Source organism: Mastomys coucha, unplaced genomic scaffold (assembly GCF_008632895.1).
Source record: "Mastomys coucha isolate ucsf_1 unplaced genomic scaffold, UCSF_Mcou_1 pScaffold1, whole genome shotgun sequence".
NCBI lineage: Eukaryota > Metazoa > Chordata > Mammalia > Rodentia > Muridae > Mastomys > Mastomys coucha.
In genome coordinates this window covers 62,830,388-62,849,358 of record NW_022196891.1, presented here as the reverse complement: position 1 = coordinate 62,849,358, position 18,971 = coordinate 62,830,388, and the positions used below count along the sequence as shown (strand labels likewise).

Below are 18,971 nucleotides of genomic sequence, written 5' to 3'. Positions count from 1 at the left end.
GAGGGCAACCGTGACGCGCGCCGGCTTCTGTTGCCCAGACGGGTATCCTCTCGCGAGAAAGGCCGGGGAGGGGTGTGGCCTAGGGCGAGGAGAGGGCGGAGCTCGCGGCCGCCTCCGCCTCCTGCGGGAGGGGGGTCGAGGGAGAGGGGGACGGTTGCCGATCTCTAGATGTTCTGGGTAGTCTAAGGAGAGAGTATGAGGCGAGCCGTGGCCCCGGTGCTTCTCCGCTCCGGGGGAGAAGGCGCGGCCGCGGCTGCCGCCCTCTGAGTCGCGACGCCAGCGAGGCCCGGCGCGCGCATGGTGCCGGTGCCGCTCGGGTGTTGATCGGCCTGTCCCCTCCCTCTCTTCCCCTCCCCACCCCCCGCGGTGGTCTCCCCTCTCCCACCCCAGCCCCGGCGGAGCCATGGCTCGGAGTGGCTCCTGCCCGCACCTGTTGTGGGACGTGAGGAAAAGGTCCCTCGGGCTGGAAGACCCGTCCAGGCTGAGGAGCCGCTACCTGGGTGAGCGGGGGCCCCCGGGGCGGCGGCGCTGAGGTCGCCGCCCAGGGGTGGGGGAGGGGGCCGCCGCCGGGGCTGTTGGCAGACGGACGGTGGCTCGCCCGGGGCGCCCCGCCAGGCTAGGTGTCAGGTGGGATGGCGGCGATCGGCGATCCGCGCTCAGCCCAGCCCGCGCCTGCTGAGGTCAGGTCCCCTTTGCAAGCCGCCGGCCGCCGCGGCTCAAGCCGGGCTTCCCTGGGAGAATCCGGGCCGTGGGGAGGCGGCAGTAGCCGGGGTCGCTCGTGGGCTAGGACTCCGGAGAAGACTTGGCGAACCTTACGGGAGGGGGAGATGCCACGTCGGACGCAAAAGTTGTGGCTTTTGCCTCTCTCCCGAGCCGTTTCCCCGCTCAGCCGCAGACCTCAGGTGTTGGTTGTCCACCTTCTCGTCCTCGGCTTCCGCCCAGGGTTTAGAGGTCGCCCGAGACGCCGTCGACCACCCTCGGGGACTTCACACCCCGAGCCTGGCTCGCCGTAAACCGCGGCGCTGAGCCCAAAACCTAAAAGGGATCGCGGAGCCCTCCCCACCCCCGCGCTCTCCCAGGTCCAGCCCGCTGTCAGTCCCGTGGACCTCTTCTAGGTGGTGTAGGGTTTCGCGTTCCCGTTCCCACCCCTGGAAAACACACTTGGCATTTTCTGTGTCTTAGTTAAGCTTTCTAAAAACAACCTTCAGTGCTGTGGGCGCAGTATTCCACCTTTATCGTTCTGTGTACCATGAGTTTTGTTGAGTGTGCTGGGTCGTGCCAGAGTCAATTAAAAAGTCCTGTTTCTTCAGAGTGCCTCCTCCCCCCCACTCTGTCATTTCTTTGCCAGGTAAAGGGATTTGTTGCTGTCATTTCGTTTTTGTTTTTTTTTTTCTTTTTACGGCAACAAAACCAGAAGGAAATGACATCTCATTACAGCCAATACTGCTGGTTGTAAATTGCTTAAAGGAAGTTAACGTGTGCATTTTAATTTTTTAAATGAATGTTACCCTTTTAAGAATTCAAATACAAAAGAGCAGAAATCCCAGGATCGCTCCCATTTCGATTTCATGCCACTGCCCCTAGAAATATTTCTGGTTTTTGATTATTTTCCTTGATTTACTTCCTTCTTAGAAGCACATATTTATATTTATATATTAAATATATTTATATATTGTATTAAATATACTTATATGTATTATTTATACTATGTAAATAATAGTTCATGTATATGCATGCTCCATGTGTGTGAAAGGAAACTGGGTGCATGGTAGTGTAAGCGTGTTCTCCCCTTGCTGCTTCTTTACTACATCTTGAGATCCTTGCAGACATAAAGTTGTGTAAAACATTACATAGTACTTAATGAAGAATTCTAGTGTTCTAACTTTTAGTCTCTTTAATTTTTATTTGAAACAGAGGCTCCCTATATAGCCCAGGCTATCCTTAACTTTTATCCCATCTCCTGATAGTTGGAATTACACTGTAAGTTTTCACCTGACCCTTTCCCTTTTTTCTGTAATATGTGTTCACTGTCATGATTGTGCAAAACATCATTTACATATGTTGTAGTAAGTACCTAGAGTGCTTGTTTTTAATACTTGTAAAGTCCTTTTTAAAATCCTTGACTTAAAAAAGGTGTGAAAATTTATATTAAAATTTAGTTTGTCTAGAAAGAACAGATTTTTACCTTAATAAAGCAAATGCTAAAGTTTTGTGTGAGTGAACTTATTTTTTTAAAGATTTATTTATTTATTTTATGTATGTGAATACACACTGTAACTGTACAGATAGTTGTGAGCCTTCATTTGGTTGTTGGGAATTGACTTTAGGACCTCTGCTCACTCTGGTCAGCCTTGCGTGCTCTGGTAGGTGAACTTATAGTCTTTTATTTGAATTGGGCAGCTCTAAGTTTTGTAGTTAGTATTTCTGATTGAGTCCAGCTGTGTCTAGTAAAGGTATTGAAAACATGGTGGGTAGGTAGGGCTTTTGAGATGGCTCAGCAGGTAAAGGCAGCTGCCGCCAAGCCTGTGGTACTTGAGGTGTTCTCTAGGAACTCCTAGGTTGTTACAAAGAGAGAACACTTAAGACTAAGAGCTGCCTTAGTCTTCTAAATTCTGGAATTACTGATGTTTGCCACTATGTTTAGCTTCTAAGTAATTGAAGTGCAACAATGATGCATACTTTAGGACTCTTTAAAAGCGCTGTAAGCCGGGTTTTAAAAGCGCTGTAAGCCGGGTTAGGTGGAGGACACCTGCAATCCCAGCACTTCCAAGGTAAAGGGATGGTTGAGAGGATCGCCTGTCTAAGGCCATCTTTGAAATAAAAACTACAGTCAGTCCAATAACTTATCAACTGCTTTGTGTGCGGGTTAGGGGATGGCCTTTCTCATAAAGCCTTTTTTTTGATGAGGAAGGAGGCTTGCTGAGAGTTTGAAGGATATTTACTGAAACTGTCTCAAAAAAAAAAAAAAAAAGCCTTTTACATTCCAAGTGCAAGGAACTTAGAAAGTTAGTTGATTTCTTAAAGATATGCAAATTTAACATAATTGTTCAGAGTATTGTAGTTTGCATTTTCTCCTAATAGGTTTCTATTATTTGCATTCCTAATAATGAATTGCTGCTAAGTAACATTCAGACTGGAGTGTTCACTGTTACGGAGGTTTTGATACTAAAGAAACAAAATACAAAGGTTCCATTTCCTCAGGAGCCCAACAAGGAGAGAAAACTGGCAAAATTACCAGTTTTTAGATAATGACTCTAATGTATTCACTGACTTCCCACAACACACACACAGGATTGCTGTCTTCACTGCCTGACCTTAAGTGTGTGAAGATTAGGTACTGGGGACATAGCTTATTGAATAGAGTGCTTGCCTAGCATGCAGGAAGCCCTGGGTTCCATTCCTAGCACCACATACTGGGTGTGGAGGTGTCAGCTTGTAATCCTGACACTCTGGAGGTGGAGTCAGGAGGATTTAAAGAGTGACAGGCAAGTTTGGGCTTGGAGTACAGGAGGCACATTATCTAAAAACAACGAAAGGGATAGGATGGGTGGCCTGGAGAGATGGTTTAGTTAAGTAAGTATGCTTACTGTACAAGCTAGGGGACCAAATTTGAGTCTCCAGCATCCTTGTAAAAAGCTGGGGTAGGGGATGGAGACAGGAACATTACTGGTTTTGATGACTGTCATGTCAGCTTAGCTAAACTGAGAGGTCAAGCTTTAGCAAGTGATTCTGTCTCAAAGGAATAAAGGGGGTGGAGAGAGAGAAAGGGAGAGTGGGCAAGTGCAGGCACACTCTATGTCCTCTGGCTTTCATGCATTGGCTGGTGCACCCACACATACAGACAGGTGGACATAATGTGCTTATATATACATGCCAGGTATGGTAACTTGTACATATAATCCCAACATTTAGGGGGCTAAGGTAGGATTGTCTACAAGTTCTAGGCCAGCCTGGCATATATAGTGAGATGAGTGAGATGAGACCCTGTCTGATAAACAAAACAACAGAACCAAAAAAAAACCCAAAAAATGAGTCAGTAAGAAGGTTGGGTGAAAAAGGCACTTGCTATTGAAACGTCACATCCTGAGTTGTATTCCTGGGACTACTACAGTAGGAAAGAACTGACTCCCTATTTCGTCCTCTGATCCACACACATGCAGTGTCACCCATAATAAATGTGGTTTTTGTTTGTGATGTTTGCTTTTTTCAAAGATACTTTTCTAAACTGATTACTTATAATCCTAGATTCATGGGAGTCAGAGGCAGCAGGGTACTACTGTTTTAAGTCCAGCTTGAGGTACATAGAGGGAATATAAAGAAAACCAAAACACAAGATTTCACCTGAAATTCTTTAAAAAAAAAAAAACACAGATTTTACAAAGAAGCTAAAAATAGTGACATTCTACTTAGACTTTAGAAAAAATAAGGTGGGTTTTATTTTCTTAGTGTTTGTAATACAAGTCTTCACTCACGTGGGTAAGTCAGTCAGACTCTTGGGTTGTATGATGTGTGTGTAGCTGTGTTCTTCAACATAGTTTACACTAGACCACATCCCACTTGGTATGTAGGCTCCAGCTCTTCTTGTCAATATTTGCCTTACTTACTCTTTCTAATGTTAGCTTCCCCCCTTTTAAGGTTTATTTTATGCCCATGAAAACCATCTCTCCAGCTCTAATTTTAGCTTTCTTTGGTAAGAAGTATAAAAGTGTATTGCTTCAGTTTGCATTTTTCTAGTGGCTAACAATCAAATGTCCTTTTGTCTTCTTTTGCTTTCATGTACATTAATTAAATGTAAGGTTACGTTTTAAATATTTTTTATTTATACATCTATCTATCTGTGTGTACATTTGTTTTTGTACAAGTCCTTAAGTAAATAGATAGTAAATAATAGCCAGAAGCTGGAAAGAACCCAGATGTCCTTCAACAGAGGAATGGATATAGAAAATGTGGTACATTTACACAATGGAGTACTACTCAGCTATTAAAAAAAATGAATTCATGAAATTCTTAGGCAAATGGATGGACTTAGAAAATATCATCCTGAGTGAGGTAGCCCAGTCACAAAAGAACACACATGATATGTACTCACTGATAAGTGGATATTAGCCCCAGAGCTTGGAATACCCAAGATACAATTCACACACCACATGAAACTCAAGAAGAAGGAAGACCAAAGTGTGGGGGCTTTGGTTCTTCTTAGAAAGGGAAACAAAATACAGGAGCAAATATGGAGACAAAGTGCAGAGCAGAGACTGAAGGAAAGGCCACCCAGAGACTGTCCCACCTGGGGACTCATCCCAGATACAGTCACCAAACTCCAACACTATGTGGATGCTAAGAAATACTTGCTAAAAGGAGCCTGATACAGCTGTCTCCTGAGAGGCCCTGCCAGAGCCTTACACATACAGAGGTGGAGCGCAGGGTCCCCAATGGAAGAGTTGAAGGGGTTTGCAACCCATAGGAAGAACAACATCAACCAACCAGACAACCAACGGAGAGCTCCCAGAGACTAAGCCACCAACCAAGGAGTACACGTGGCTCCAGCTACAAAAGGACGACCTTGTCAGGCATACATTCGAGGAGAGGTCCTTGTTCCCAAGCTATGAAGGCTTGATAGATGCCCCAGTGTAGGGGAATGGAGGATGGGGAGGCAGGAGTTGGGTGGGTAAGTGGAAGAACACCCTCACTGAAGAAGGGGGAAGGGGGATGGGATAAGGGGTTCATGGAGGGGGAAACTGGGTAAGGGAATAACACGTGAAATGTAAATAAATTTAAAAAATAAATTAAAAAATTATTTATTTATTTAGTTTTTTTGAGACAGGGTTTCTCTGTGTAGCCCTGGCTGACCTGGAACTCACTCTGTAGACCAGACTGGCCTCAAACTCAGAAATCTGCCTGCCTCTGCCTCCCAAGTGCTGGGATTAAAGGAATGTGCCACCACTACCAGCTGTATTTTATTTTTTGAGACAAAGGTTCACTATGTAGCTGTGACTGGCCTCAGATACACTGAGCTCCACCTGCCTCTTGTCTCCTGAATGCTGAGATTAAAGTCAAGTAGGTTTGTTTGTTTGTTTTAACATGCATTCTCCCCTGTTTGTCTTGTCTTTTTTAATTTTATTTTTGGTGTTTTAAGACAGGGTCTCTCCCTTATATAGACTCAGCTGATCTGGAACTACTTTCCAAACACTGTGATCATAGGTGTATTGCCACCATGCCTGGTGCTGTTTTCTTTTTCTGAAGTCCTCCCTCCCTTTTCATCTCTCCTAACCTGTCCATGCACTCCTTGATTCTCTCCTTTCCTCTTTCCCTCTCTCCTACCTCCCCTCTCTTGCCCTTCCTCTCCCCACATCCCTCCCATTGCCAGGACTGCTCCCTTTTTATCCCCCTCTTTCTTTCTTGAGACAGGTCTCATGAAACCCAAGGATGACCTTGAACTATTATTACACATCTGTCTTTTAACAGTGTTTTTTCTTTTTAAAAATTTTTTTAAACTTTCTTTTTTTAATTAGACATTTTCTTTATTTACATGTCATATGATATCTCCTTTCCCAGCTTCCCTTCCCCCCACAAAACAAACAAACAAACAAAAAACAACAAGAACAAACCCCTGTTCCCTCCCCCCTCCCCCTGCTCACCAGCCCACCCTCTCCTGCTTACTGACCCTGGCATTCCCATACACTGGGGCACAGAACCTTCACAGGGCCAAGGGCCTCTCCTTCCATTGATGACCAACTTGGCCATCCTCTACTATACACATGCTGCTGGAGCAATCAGTCCCACCATGTGTACTGTTTGGTTGGAGTTTTAGTCCCTGGGAGCTCTGAGGGTACTAGTTAGTTCATATTGTTGTTAGTCCTAAGGGGCTGCAAACCCTTCAGCTCCTGAGTCCTTTCTCTAGCTCCTTCATTGGGGACCCTGTACTCAGTCCAATGGATGGCTGTGAGCCTCTACCTCTGTATTAGTCAGGTACTTTATTTAACAGTGCTTTCTGAACATTGTTCTTAATATTTATAGCTTAATATTTTTGAAACTTTTGTGTTCTGTTTAAGAATTCTTACATAATTCAAAGACACAAAATAATTTGTTTTCTTGCCCCTTGGAAGTTTTTTATTTTATCTCATATTTAACACTTTGAACAATTTAGAGTTCATTTTTGATATGTGCTTTGAGATGAGTCAAGTTTCTTATGAATGTAAAATTGACCCACCACAATTTATGAAAAGACTTTCCCCCTTTGTTGAAAATCAATTAACCATATATGTTCAAGTCAATTTCTTCACCACATTCATTGATTTAAGTTTCTGTCTTTGTGCCAGTACTTTATTGTTTATAGTAAATGTTCAAAATGGGCTTAGTGTGTAATAGGAGATGAAAGGAAGGGAAGAGAGAATGGAATAAAGTGGCCATTTGCAGCTGACTGCTTCCCTGACACCTTTTGGGAAATAATGCATAATTGTCTTAATTTCTATTCTATTGCTGTTAAGAGATATTATGACCAAGGAGTGTCTTATAAAAGGAAACATTTAATTGGGGATTAACAGTTTTAGAGGGTTGGTCCATAATCATCTTAATGGAAAGTAGACAGGCATAGCATTGTAGCTATAAATGAGAGCTTTGCAGAGCAGGCAGAGAGACAGAGAGACTAGGCCTCCTGTAGGCTTTTAAAGTCTCAAAGCCCACCCACAGAGACACGAGGCAATATTTACTCCAACAAGGCCACACCTCCTAATCCTACCAAAACACTTCACTCCTTGATGATTTAAGCATTCAAATATATGAGCTTATGGAAGCCATGGTCTTTCCAACTAGCACAATAACTATGTCAGGTTCTTCTGGTAAAGTATGTTTTTTGACCCATAAGTTCTTTTCTCGCACAAAAGGTGGTCCCATGTTTGCAAACGCCTTTGATACACAAATATTAACACAGTGATACTCTCTGGCATATTAGCCTGGTTGATGATCTGTAAATTTACAAATGGCTTGTTTAGAGTTGATACTACTCTTCTATGTGGATATCTGGAGCTTCCCTTGCCCAAGCAATGCCAAGATCTCCTTTAATAAGGGGAAAAAATCATTTTACAATCAATCCCAAGAGGACAGCTTGAACCCAGGCTGAACACAGAAAACAATGATATATAAAGACATAAGATGGGGAGGAATATCTCTTCCCCTTAATGAGAATTGTCCTTGTTCTCCAGTAACCCCTGTCTGGGGTTAAGTTGCTTACAGACCCATGATGTTCAGCCTGCATGCTTTCAGCTGCTTGATTTGGGCATTCTCGTTCTTTGAAGATCTCCATCTATACACACCCTCCACCTCCCCCATGGGACTGCTACAGACTACCAGTGCTGAGCCTGTCTGATTTCTTGATATCTAATTCAGAGAGCACAATTTTCCTTTTTCTTCTTTTTCATCTTTTGGCAGCTGTTGCGATCTCCAGCTTGCATGCCCCATTTTTATTTCTCAAACTCCAGTACAATTGTCTTTCATTTTTCTTCTCTCAGTACAAGACAAAGCTCTAACTCAAAGGAATAAGAGATTGTTTATTCTGGGCCAAATATAAATGACTATGCCTGGGAACACAGATTCAAGTTGCTCTGAATAACATGTTACAATGTAGATGCTCCAATGTAGAAGTAATTATATGAACTTGTATGGCCAAATAAAAGGAGTCAGAAATCAAGGCATTTTTCAAATTCATTGGTGAGAACAAAAGGTGGGTGGGTTATTGCAAAGGGAGAAATTCTACTTTAGGTTATGAATGTTATCCAGTAACATTCTTAGCTTTGGGGCTGCTGGAAACCAGTAGTTTTTAAGTTTATACACTCCAAAGTTTTTGCCTAATAGCGGCAAGAATGTAGGTCAGACACAGAGGTGAGCAATGCATCCCTCATAAGGGAGGGGTTAAAGGTAGCCTAAGATAGCCAGACTCAATATCTGCAGGTTCCATCTCTTCCATAATCAGGGCATTCTAATCAATCAGCTTTGTAGAATCATTTCTACATAGGTGTGTTTCCCCTTCCCTGCCCCCTCCCCCAGCTTCATTCAATGCCTGTGAATCTGTTTTTTAAATTATCTGTAACTCCAAGATCCTGCTAAAGGGATCCTCTGTTCTTTAGTGTTATGTGACACTTGGTCCTTGTCCCTTTTCAAACTTCCCCAGGCTATTCTGAGCTCTTTCCATTTTCATACACAATTTTAAAACAGCTTGTCTGTCCTGGCTTGTGATGCACATTGATAATCCCAGCTCCTAGAAGATAGAGACAGGAGGATTGCTGCAAGTTTGAGACCAGCCTGGTTTACATAGTAAATTCCAGGTCAGTTGGGGCTACATAGCAAAGGCTTGTTTCAAAACCACCACTATCATGGACAAAATCACAACCTGTCAGTTTCTTAAAAACAATAACAACAACAAAAGGCTTGCTGTCTTGTGTTTGTCTTAGTCAGGGTTTCTATTCCTGCACAACATCATGACCAAGAAGCAAGTTGGGGAGGAAAGAGTTTATTCAGCTTACTTCCACATTGCTGTTCATCGCCAAAAGAAGTCAGGACTGGAACTCAAGCAGGTCAGAAAGCAGGAGCTGATAACAGAGGCCATGGAGGGATGTTACTGTCTTGCTTCCCCTGGCTTGCTCAGCTTGCTTTCTTATAGAACCCAGGACTAGCAGCCCAGGGATGGCCCCCACAAAGGACTAGGCCTGCCCCACATGATCACTAATTGAGAAAATGCCTTACAGCTGGATCTCATGGAGGCATTTCCTTTCTCTGTGATAACTCCAGTTTGTGTCAAGTTGACACACAAAACCAGCCAGTATAGTGTTCAGTCTATATTATGTCTCGGAGACCTTTCATCTTTGTAGTATTGAATCTTTCCAACTCTGATTCTGATCTATCTCTTTATTTAGGTATTTGCTGATTCAGTAGTTTTGGGTTTTGCTGTGTTGGGGATTCCACCCAGGGCTTCATTTCAAGCTATGTAAGCTTTCACTGAGCTCCAGCTCCAGCCCTGAAATAGGCTTAGAAAAATAAAAACAATAGATCTTATATCTTGAACCACAATTAAACATACCTATTAATTTGTGTAATTCTTTCAGATTTTTTGAACTTTTATGTGGATGATTATGTCACTGTGTATTAAGATTGATTCATCCTTTTTAATCTGTATTAGCTCTTTTACTTAATTGCTCTGGGTAAGGCTTAAAAAGTTGAATGTAGAATGTTGAATAAGAGAGGAGACTGTGTCTTGACACAGGGTCAGTTGTGCTGGTTAATTTTTGTTAAGCTTAATACAAGCCAGGGCATCTTTGAGGAGGGAACTTCTGTTGGGAAAATGCCTTCATCAAATTGCTTTCATAAGAAAGCAAACTGAGCAGTGAGGAGCAAGCCAGTACACAGCATTCCTCCATGGCTTCTGCTTCAGTTCCTTCCCTGACTTTTCTCAGTGATCAACTATATTATAGAATTGTAAGCTGAATAAACTCTTTCCTCAAGTTGCTTTTGGTCACAGTGTTTTCTTATACAGTTTCTTTCTTTTTATAGAAAGAAACCTTGACTAAGACAATTCTTATTTTCATAAAATTTTTAAATACTTTATGTGTATGAGTATTCTGTTTTTATGAGTAGTTACCACAGCATCCCTGGTGTCCATAGAGATATTTTCTTTTTTTTTTATTTTAAGATTTATTTATTTATTTTATGTATATGAGTACACACCGTAGCTGTACAGATAGTTGTGAACCTTCATCTAGTTGTTGGGAATTGGCTTTTAGTACCTCTGCTCATTCTGGTCAATCCCGCTTGCTCAGTCCCTGCTCACTCTGAGCCAAAGATTTATTTATTATTATAAATAAGTCCACTGTAGCGGTCTTCATATGCACCAGAAGAGATCGTCAGATCTCATGACAGGTGGTTGTGAGCCACCATGTGGTTGCTGGGGTTTGAACTCAGGACCTTTGGAAGAGCAGTCGGTGCTCTTACCCGCTAAGCCATCTCACCAGCCTGAGATATTTTCTGATTGAATATCCTGGAACTGGAGTTAAAGAGGCCACCATGTGAGTGCTAGGAACTGAAATCAGGTTCTTTACAAGAGCGACAATTGCTTGTAACCACTGAATCATCTCTTTAGCCCTCATTCCTGATTTAAAAAATAATATTGTCAGGGGTTAGATGTAGATCTGTGAGAGAGCACTTATCCATCATGTACAAGGCTCTGGGTTCAAGCCCCATTCCTGAAAAAAAGAAAAGAAGCACATAGAAGAAGGTGCAAGGGTGAGGGGTCCGGGTGGGGAGATGAACAGTAAGTCTCAGAGCACTTACTTCCCTTGCAGATGCAGGAGGCTCGTTTCCCAGTACCTACATGTCAGATCACAGCTGTCTCTACCTCTAGTTCTAAGGGTTCTCATGGCTTTCCTAGCCTCTATGGCCATTGCACACACATGGCACATATACATGCATGAAGGCAAAACGCACCATAAATATAAATATGTAAAAGATTGTCTTTGTTGGGCTGGCGAGATGGCTCACCAGGTAAGAGCACTGACTGCTCTTCCGAAGTTCCTGAGTTCGGATCCCAGCAACCAAATGGTGGCTCACAACCACCCGTAATGAGATCTGATGCCCTCTTCTGGCTCGTCTAAAGACAGCTATAGTGTATGCCAGAGTGAGCAGGGCCGGAGTGAGCAGGGCCGGAGTGAGCAGTGGGGCTATCCTGAGTCCAATTCCCAGAAGCCACATAATGACTCACGGCCATCTGTACCGCTACAGTGTACTCATACACATAAAATAAATAAATAAATCTTAAAAAGATTGTCTTTGTTAAGTGAGTTGTTGCCTGTAGATTTTTGTAGTTTCTCCTTCTCGGATTGGGAAAGTCTTCTATTGCTAGATTGCTGAGACATTGATCACCACTGGGCACTTACTTTCATCAGACTTTCCTATTTTTTTTTTCCAGAAAAATTTTTTGTGGACAAAGTGCCATCCCTAATCAAGCTGTTGGGAGTTGATACCTACTGGGAAAGGGAAGATTTTTGTCTAATGGAGTGACACTGGGTATATCAACCACACTGCAGGGAAGGCCCCAGAGAAGGCGTAGTTGGCCTACACAATCCAGATTCATGTTACTTGTGTATTCTTGTTTGTTTGGTTTGGTAGTTTTAGTTGTTTTATCTTATTTTTGAGAAAATGATGAATGGAGGGAGATGGGGAGGACCTAGAAGGAGTTGGGATGGGGAAAATATGATCAAAACATGGAAAAAATTTTAAAAGCCAGTAAATACAATTTTTAAAAAGTTATTTGGGGGCTGGCATGATGGCTCAATGGGTAAAGGTCTTGCTGCCCAATGATGATCTGAGTTCAGTCCTCAGAACCCACATAGAGAAGGTGGAGAAAACAACTTCATAAAGTTGTTATCTGACCTCCATATATACACCATAGCATAGACCTACCTCCATGCACACCATACATACAGCAATAATAAAGTTAAAAATAAAGTTTTTGAATTTTTTCCACTGATTACAATTGAGTTTTTTGGATTGATTTGGATGGATTTGATTTCTGGGCTCTTATTATAGCAAATTATCCTTTTTATGTTTTAAGTTTCAGTGAGATTTAAATAGTTGTTCATAGCTGTTAGTTTATAGTTTTAATGTACTTAGTTCCTGAGTGAGAGATGGTCTGTTTTTCTGAATTTGTATAAGGTTGAAAGTACTTTTTCCTTAAATCATTAAAGACATCTGGGCTTGGTATTTTCTCTGTGGTGATTTTTTTTTTTAAGTTAAAAAACTATATTTTAAGAAAATAATTGATTCATTTGCAGTTATAGGAAATAATAGAACATTTGGGACTAGAGCTATGGTTCAGTGGTTGAGCATGCTGACCCCATTTCCAGAAGACCCAGGTTCAATTCTTTCTACCCACATCGTGACTCACAACCATCTCTAGCTATGGTTTGAGGGATCCGATGCTTTCTTCTAGCTTCTGCTGGCACAAGACACACACATGGTACACACATATGTATGCAGCCAAAACCTATTTTAAAAAGTTAAGTAATAGAAAGCTATATGCCATATGCCCTTTAACAGTACCCCAATGGAAATTTCTTTTGAAATATAATAATCAGGAAACTGATAGAATTCACATTCCTTTTTCAGATTTTGTAATGTTACACAAATTCATTTATATGTGTGTTTAGTTCTATGAAGTATAGTCTAATATTTATTTTGACAAATTAATGTTAATTTTAGTTTACTAATTATGGATCAGCATGGTTAAAACATAAAATTCCACCACATGGATTGTTTATACCACCTTTTTTCTACTGTAACCCTACTGACAACTACAATTCTATTCTTTTTGTTTTTTTGGTTTTTTGGTTTTTTTGAGACAAGGTTTCTCTGTGTAGCCCTGGCTGTCCTGGAACTCATTCTGTAGACCAGGCTGGCCTCGAACTCAGAAATCCGCCTGCCTCTGCCTCCCAAGTGCTGGGATTAAAGGTGTGTGCCACCACTGCCTGGCCACAATTCTATTCTTAACACAGGGTTTTGTCACTTCAATGATGTCATATTGCCGGGCAGTGGTACACACCTTTAAGTCCAGCACTTGGGAGGCAGAGGCAGTCAGATTTCTGAGTTCAAGGCCAGCCTGGTCTACAGAGTGAGTTCCAGGACAACCAGGGCTACACAAAGAAACCCTGTCTTGAAAAAAACAAAAAAAAAAAAGTCTTTTAAAAAAAAAAAGGATGTCATATATTGGTTATTGTGGCACATGACTATATTCTAAACTACCTAGAAGAATAAGCAGCTGGATTATTTAAGTCCATGAGTCCAAGACCAACCTGGACAAATGTATATCTGTCTCAAAAAAAAAGAACAATATTATATAGACACATAATGTGTAAACCTTATAAATGATGATATTTAGTATTTCACATTAGATTTTTATTTGGCATAATTGTCATAAAATACATCTAAATTATGTATTGACATACATAATTTGTTCCTTTTTATTGTTGAGTATAAATATTTATCTGTTCATCTATTTTTAGATAGTTGGGTTGTTTCTAATTTGGGGTTAAGAATAAAGCTATTTGGATGCATACCTTTGATTCCAGCACTTGGGAGGCAGGGGCAGGAGCATTTGTCCAATTTGAGGCCAGCATGGTCCCCATAGTGAGTTTCAGGGTAGTCAGAGCTACACAGTGAGACCCTGTGTGTCTTGTGTCCATGTGCACAGAAATCAAAGGACAACTTTTTAACAGTCAGTTTCTGCCTTTCATCTGTTAGTTTTCTGGGATTAAACTGGGGCCGTCAACCTTGGCACCTAACACCTTTACCGGGCAGGCTATTTCCTAGCCCCCACAATAGATACTCAAGCACGTTCTCAGTATATGCAGTGTAGTAGATGTTATTTTTAGTCTTACTTGGCTTGAATAGCATGACAAGTTGGTAACTTTAAAAAAGCCAGCCAGATAGGCCTCGCTTGCAGTAAAGCACTAGTGGTTGTGTGCTGGAAGTGCAGGTGTGTTTTGAAGTGTGACTTTTCATGCCAGAATTGGAAGTTCAGTGGACTTAGGAACTTCTGATAGGATCCAGTCTTACAGAACGCTGTTCCAGGCCGGAAATGACAGTTTGCTCACTCCGGAAATGACAGAATTTGCTCACTCCGGAAATGACAGAGTTTGCTTACTTCTGTGGTGGAGAGCAGTTGTTCCCTGTATGCTTGCCCTCTGGTGGATTTGTAGGCAGTCAGCTTTGTGCAAGTCATGGTATAAACCTTATTTGTTTATACCTGCCGTCTTGTGGAGTGAGAGCCAGATTTGTGCAGAGTGTTAGAGAACAATAGCAGCAGCATTGAGGTTGTTGTGTTTTAAAGTTCTTCGTGTATTTTAGATACTGATTCTTGGTTACATACACCTTTCTTTTCTTTATTTTTTTTCCTTTTCTTTTTGGTAATATTTCTTTTATTCTATTATAAGGGCTTTTTTGTTGTTTGTTTTTAAAAACTTTTTATTGGTTCTTTGTGAATTTCACATCATGCACCCCAGTTCTACCCTCCCCTTACTCCTGCCTTTTACCCAACAGAGGAAAGAAATTCTCATTGTGAAAGCTGTAATGTGTCACAGTGTTTATAACCTTTTGTCTACACTTCTTTGCTTGCAAATGTTCATTACAATGACTAGTAGGAGGTCTAGTAGGAGGCCTCTGGCTTCTGCTACTTTATCAATACTGGAACCTCACTGGGATTTCTCTTGAATATCCTTTTGTTACCTTGTGTCATGGAGATCCTGTAGTTTTGGATCTATAGGATGGGTCCCTTCATGCACTCCAGCAGTTCATCAGTGGGGTAGGTAGATGTTGAAGTGGGTCAATTCATAGCCTTGGATCTGGGCCTGAGAGATACCTGAGCTGATCAGTCCACAGGCTCTCCTGCTCTCACACTGGCTCTCACACCCCTGGGGCCAGCTCACCAGCAACTCCCCCAACCACAGCCAGCTCTACTCTGTTGCCCAGGAGGTGCAGGGCCTGTCTTCTGAGTGTTGCAGCTGCTGAGAGAAATGGTCAAGTTCTCCCACTCTCGTGACCCTGGGGCCAGCTCTCCCACTTGCCATAGATGGCCAGAGATGAGGGAGGGGAGGAGGGCATCTCTCCCTCTTCCAGGCCACTGCTCAGCAGATCAAAGATAGGGCTGGCTCTCCTGGGCTGACCCCTCAGGGAAGGGACAGCTCCCCTGCAGCCTCCATATCTAGGGCCAGCTCTGCTGTGATGCCCAGGTGAGGTTCAGCACTTATTCTCCTAAGTGCTGCAGTAGGTTATGGGCAAAGCCAGCTCTCCTGCTCTCATGACCCCAGGGCTAGCTCTCCTGCCTGCCTCAGGTGGTAAAGGACAAAGCCTTTTCTCTTTCATCCAAGTCACTACCACTGCAGGGGACATGAGTGGTAGGGCCAGCTTTCTCACACTGGTATTCTTGCTGCTGGCTTAGCTCAAACTCCCGCAGTGTAGGTGGGGTCAGTTCTCTTTATCTCATGCCTCCAGAGCCAGGTCTCCCATGATGCCCAGGTTGAAGAGTGGGGCTAGTTCTGCACAGTCCTCATACATCACTATGTCACAGATGGCAGCCCAGACCAAAGGGTGTCTGCCTGGCCTTTGATAGTAACAGACCCCTGCTGCTGCAGGGCCATAGACCCAGACATGGTCCCCAGTGACAGCATAGGCCAGAACCCTTCCATGATCCCAGATTGCATCACCAGCTACTTTCATCAGGCTGTTCCTCACTACCCTTGAGTCTCCAGTTCTGCCTCTCTTCATTGTGCCCACATCCTTGTGTTTCTCTTCCATTTCCCCACCACTTGCTTCCTTTAGTGGCCACTGGCGTTGTCCCAGGAGTGCTGTGCTGTGCTCTTGCATTATGGTGCTGGGCCGAGGTCTGGGGAACGCCAGACTGGTGGTCATCTCTGGTTAGCTCCCTATCCAGGCCCCCAAGATGTCTGGTGGTCATCTTGAGCTAGCTACTCCCCCGGTCAGCCCAGGGGATCCCTTCTGAGGGTTGTCTTTCTGGGACTCCCCATCCCCCATCCCTTTCCCAAGGCCCACAGGCATGGTTCTTCTAATTCCGGTTTGCTTCCCACCCTGGCAGCCTGTCCCAGCTTGCCTGGGTGCAGGGTTGGTGGTTGGCTCAGGTGTGCTTTTTTCAGAGTGTGTTAGGCTACTAATCATTTATATGTTTCTGGGTCAGGATACTGAGCATAGACATAGCCTCTCTGTTCTCTGCCACATGCAGCAGCCATACCTGCAATGCCTCTAGGGGTAGGGGTGCAATAAACTGACTTCCAGTTTATCATTGTCTTTTATGGATTGCACTTTAGTATCATGCCACAAAGAACACTTATCACTATGAGTGAACCTGAAAATTTTTTTTACTATGAGTTTTTCTTAAAATTTTATAGTTTTGTACTTCAATCTAGGTTTCATTGTGAGTTAATTTTTGTAGGTCTAAAGTTCAGTTCAAAATTATTTTTTGTACTATGGGTCTCCCACTCAGTTTATTGAAAATGCTCTTTTCCCTTCACGGAATGTATCTGATTCTGAGTTTTCTTATTTGTTCTTGTGTCCCTCTGAGAATATAGTACTGTCTTGTTTCTATAGTTACACAGTGTGCTTTAACATCAGGAAAGAATAATTTCTCCTTCTCTTCAAAATCATTTGTTATATAAGCTTATCCATATGTCCAAATTCATTGCTGGAATTTTAACAGTTGTTGATGGACTTAAAGATGAATCAGGGGAAACTAATACCTTTATTACCCCCAGTCTTGTACTCTATGAATATGATGTATTACTCCTTTAATTTAGGACTTTAATAAAGTTATAGATCTCATTATGTGAGTTGTTTATTTTTATGCTTAAATGAAAAGTTTAGTTTTCTGTGGTACAGTTATGAATAATGTCATGTTTAAATTCAGTTTTCACATGTTCATTGTTACTACATAAAAGTGTGATTGCAGGTCCCCAATGAAGGAGCTAGAGAAAGGACTCAAGGAGCTGAAGGATTTACATTCCCATAGGAGGAACAACAATATGAACTAACCAGTATACTCAGAGCTCCCAGGGACTAAACCTCCAACCAAAGAGTATACATGGAGGAACTCATGGCTCCAGCTGCATATGTAGCAGAGGATGGCCTAGTCGGTCATCAAAGGGAGGAGAGGCCCTTGGTCCTGTGAAGGCTCTATGCCCCAGTGTAGGGAAATGCAAGGGCCAGGGATAGGGAGAGGAGGGCAGGTTGGTGAGCAGGGGAGGGGGCAAGAAACAGGTTTTTTTTGTTGTTGTTTGTTTTTCTTTTTTTAAAGGGGAAACCGGGAAAGGAGATATCATTTGAAATGCAAATAAAGAAAATATCTAATTTTAAAAAAATCCTCTCAAATATTTTTTTAAAAAAAGTGTGATTGCATGGCTGGCTAAGGTGGCTCAGGTGTTTAATCCTCATGCTTGGGAGGCAGAGACAAGGAGGACCTGTAGTTTATTATTCTTAGCTCTGTAGAGTTGAAGGCCAGTCTGACCTCTGGGAAACCCTGCCTCCAACCAAATTATCCAGGCAGAACAACAACGAAGTAACTGCTTCCGTTGATCTGCACTCAATGCACACATTAGTAGTTCAAGGGCTTTTAAAAATATTTCTCAAGATTTTGTTTGCTGGTGTCCTTTTCCTATAGGAAAGTATTTTCCTTACACAATCTGCATTTTAATTTTTTTCTTATGGTCTAGAAAAATGGTTTAACAGTTAATATCACAGGCTGCTTTTCCAGAGGACCTGGGTTCAGTTCCTAGCATCCACAGGGCAGCTCACAACCATCTGCAACTCCAGTCCTAGGGCATCTAACACCATCGTCAGGCTTCCTCAGGCACCATACAGACCTACATACATGTAGGTAGATATTCATACACATAAAAAAAACCCTAAAAACCTAAAAAATAAAAATCAAAAGGTTAAAATAAAGGTTCAAAATTACAATTAATTTTTTTTTACATTATTACATAGGCTAAACTGGTAGTATTGTCTTTAATAGTTGTAGTAAAAGTAAACATTCTTGCCTTGTTTCTGATTTTACTATTATACACAGTGTAAGTTATAGTTGTTTGTTTCTTTTCATGGATATTCTTTATTAAGTTGAAAATTTCCTTCCATGCAAAGCTCACTGAAGGCATCTAATGTGTATGGGTTCAGTCACAGAAACAGTCACGTATTACTGTGATAGCACACTAACCAAATTGGAGAGGAAAGCATTTATTTGGCTTATGTCATTGCTCTAGAGACAGTGGGACCTGGGAGATTGGAGATGACAAATGAGACGGACTAAAGTCTCATGCAACAGTAAACTTTGTTCAGAGCATCAGACAGTTTAGACTCTGAGGGTTAAGAAAGGTTACCTGAGTAAAGCTGTATACAACCATAAGGACACGCTACACGTGGCAAAAAAA

The 18,971-nt window shown here is 42.4% G+C and overlaps 1 protein-coding gene and 1 pseudogene across 7 annotated transcripts in view; one reads left to right on the top strand and one right to left on the bottom strand.

Annotated features, from left to right (window-relative positions):
- The first annotated feature begins 78 nt into the window (after nt 1–78).
- Dcaf6 (DDB1 and CUL4 associated factor 6) overlaps nt 79–18,971 on the top strand; it is a 111,065-nt gene continuing 92,172 nt past the window's right edge. For 3 of the 7 annotated variants that reach the window (XM_031387890.1, XM_031387884.1, XM_031387877.1), the window contains exon 1: nt 81–500. In XM_031387890.1, coding sequence (XP_031243750.1) covers nt 404–500 — 97 coding nt within the window. In that variant the 5' untranslated portion in view covers nt 81–403. Of the gene's footprint in view, nt 501–18,971 lie in introns of all 7 variants that reach the window. The other 4 variants (XM_031387867.1, XM_031387908.1, XM_031387899.1 and 1 more) reach the window with 2 other exon arrangements.
- Nucleotides 16,691–16,805, bottom strand: LOC116072267 (annotated as a pseudogene).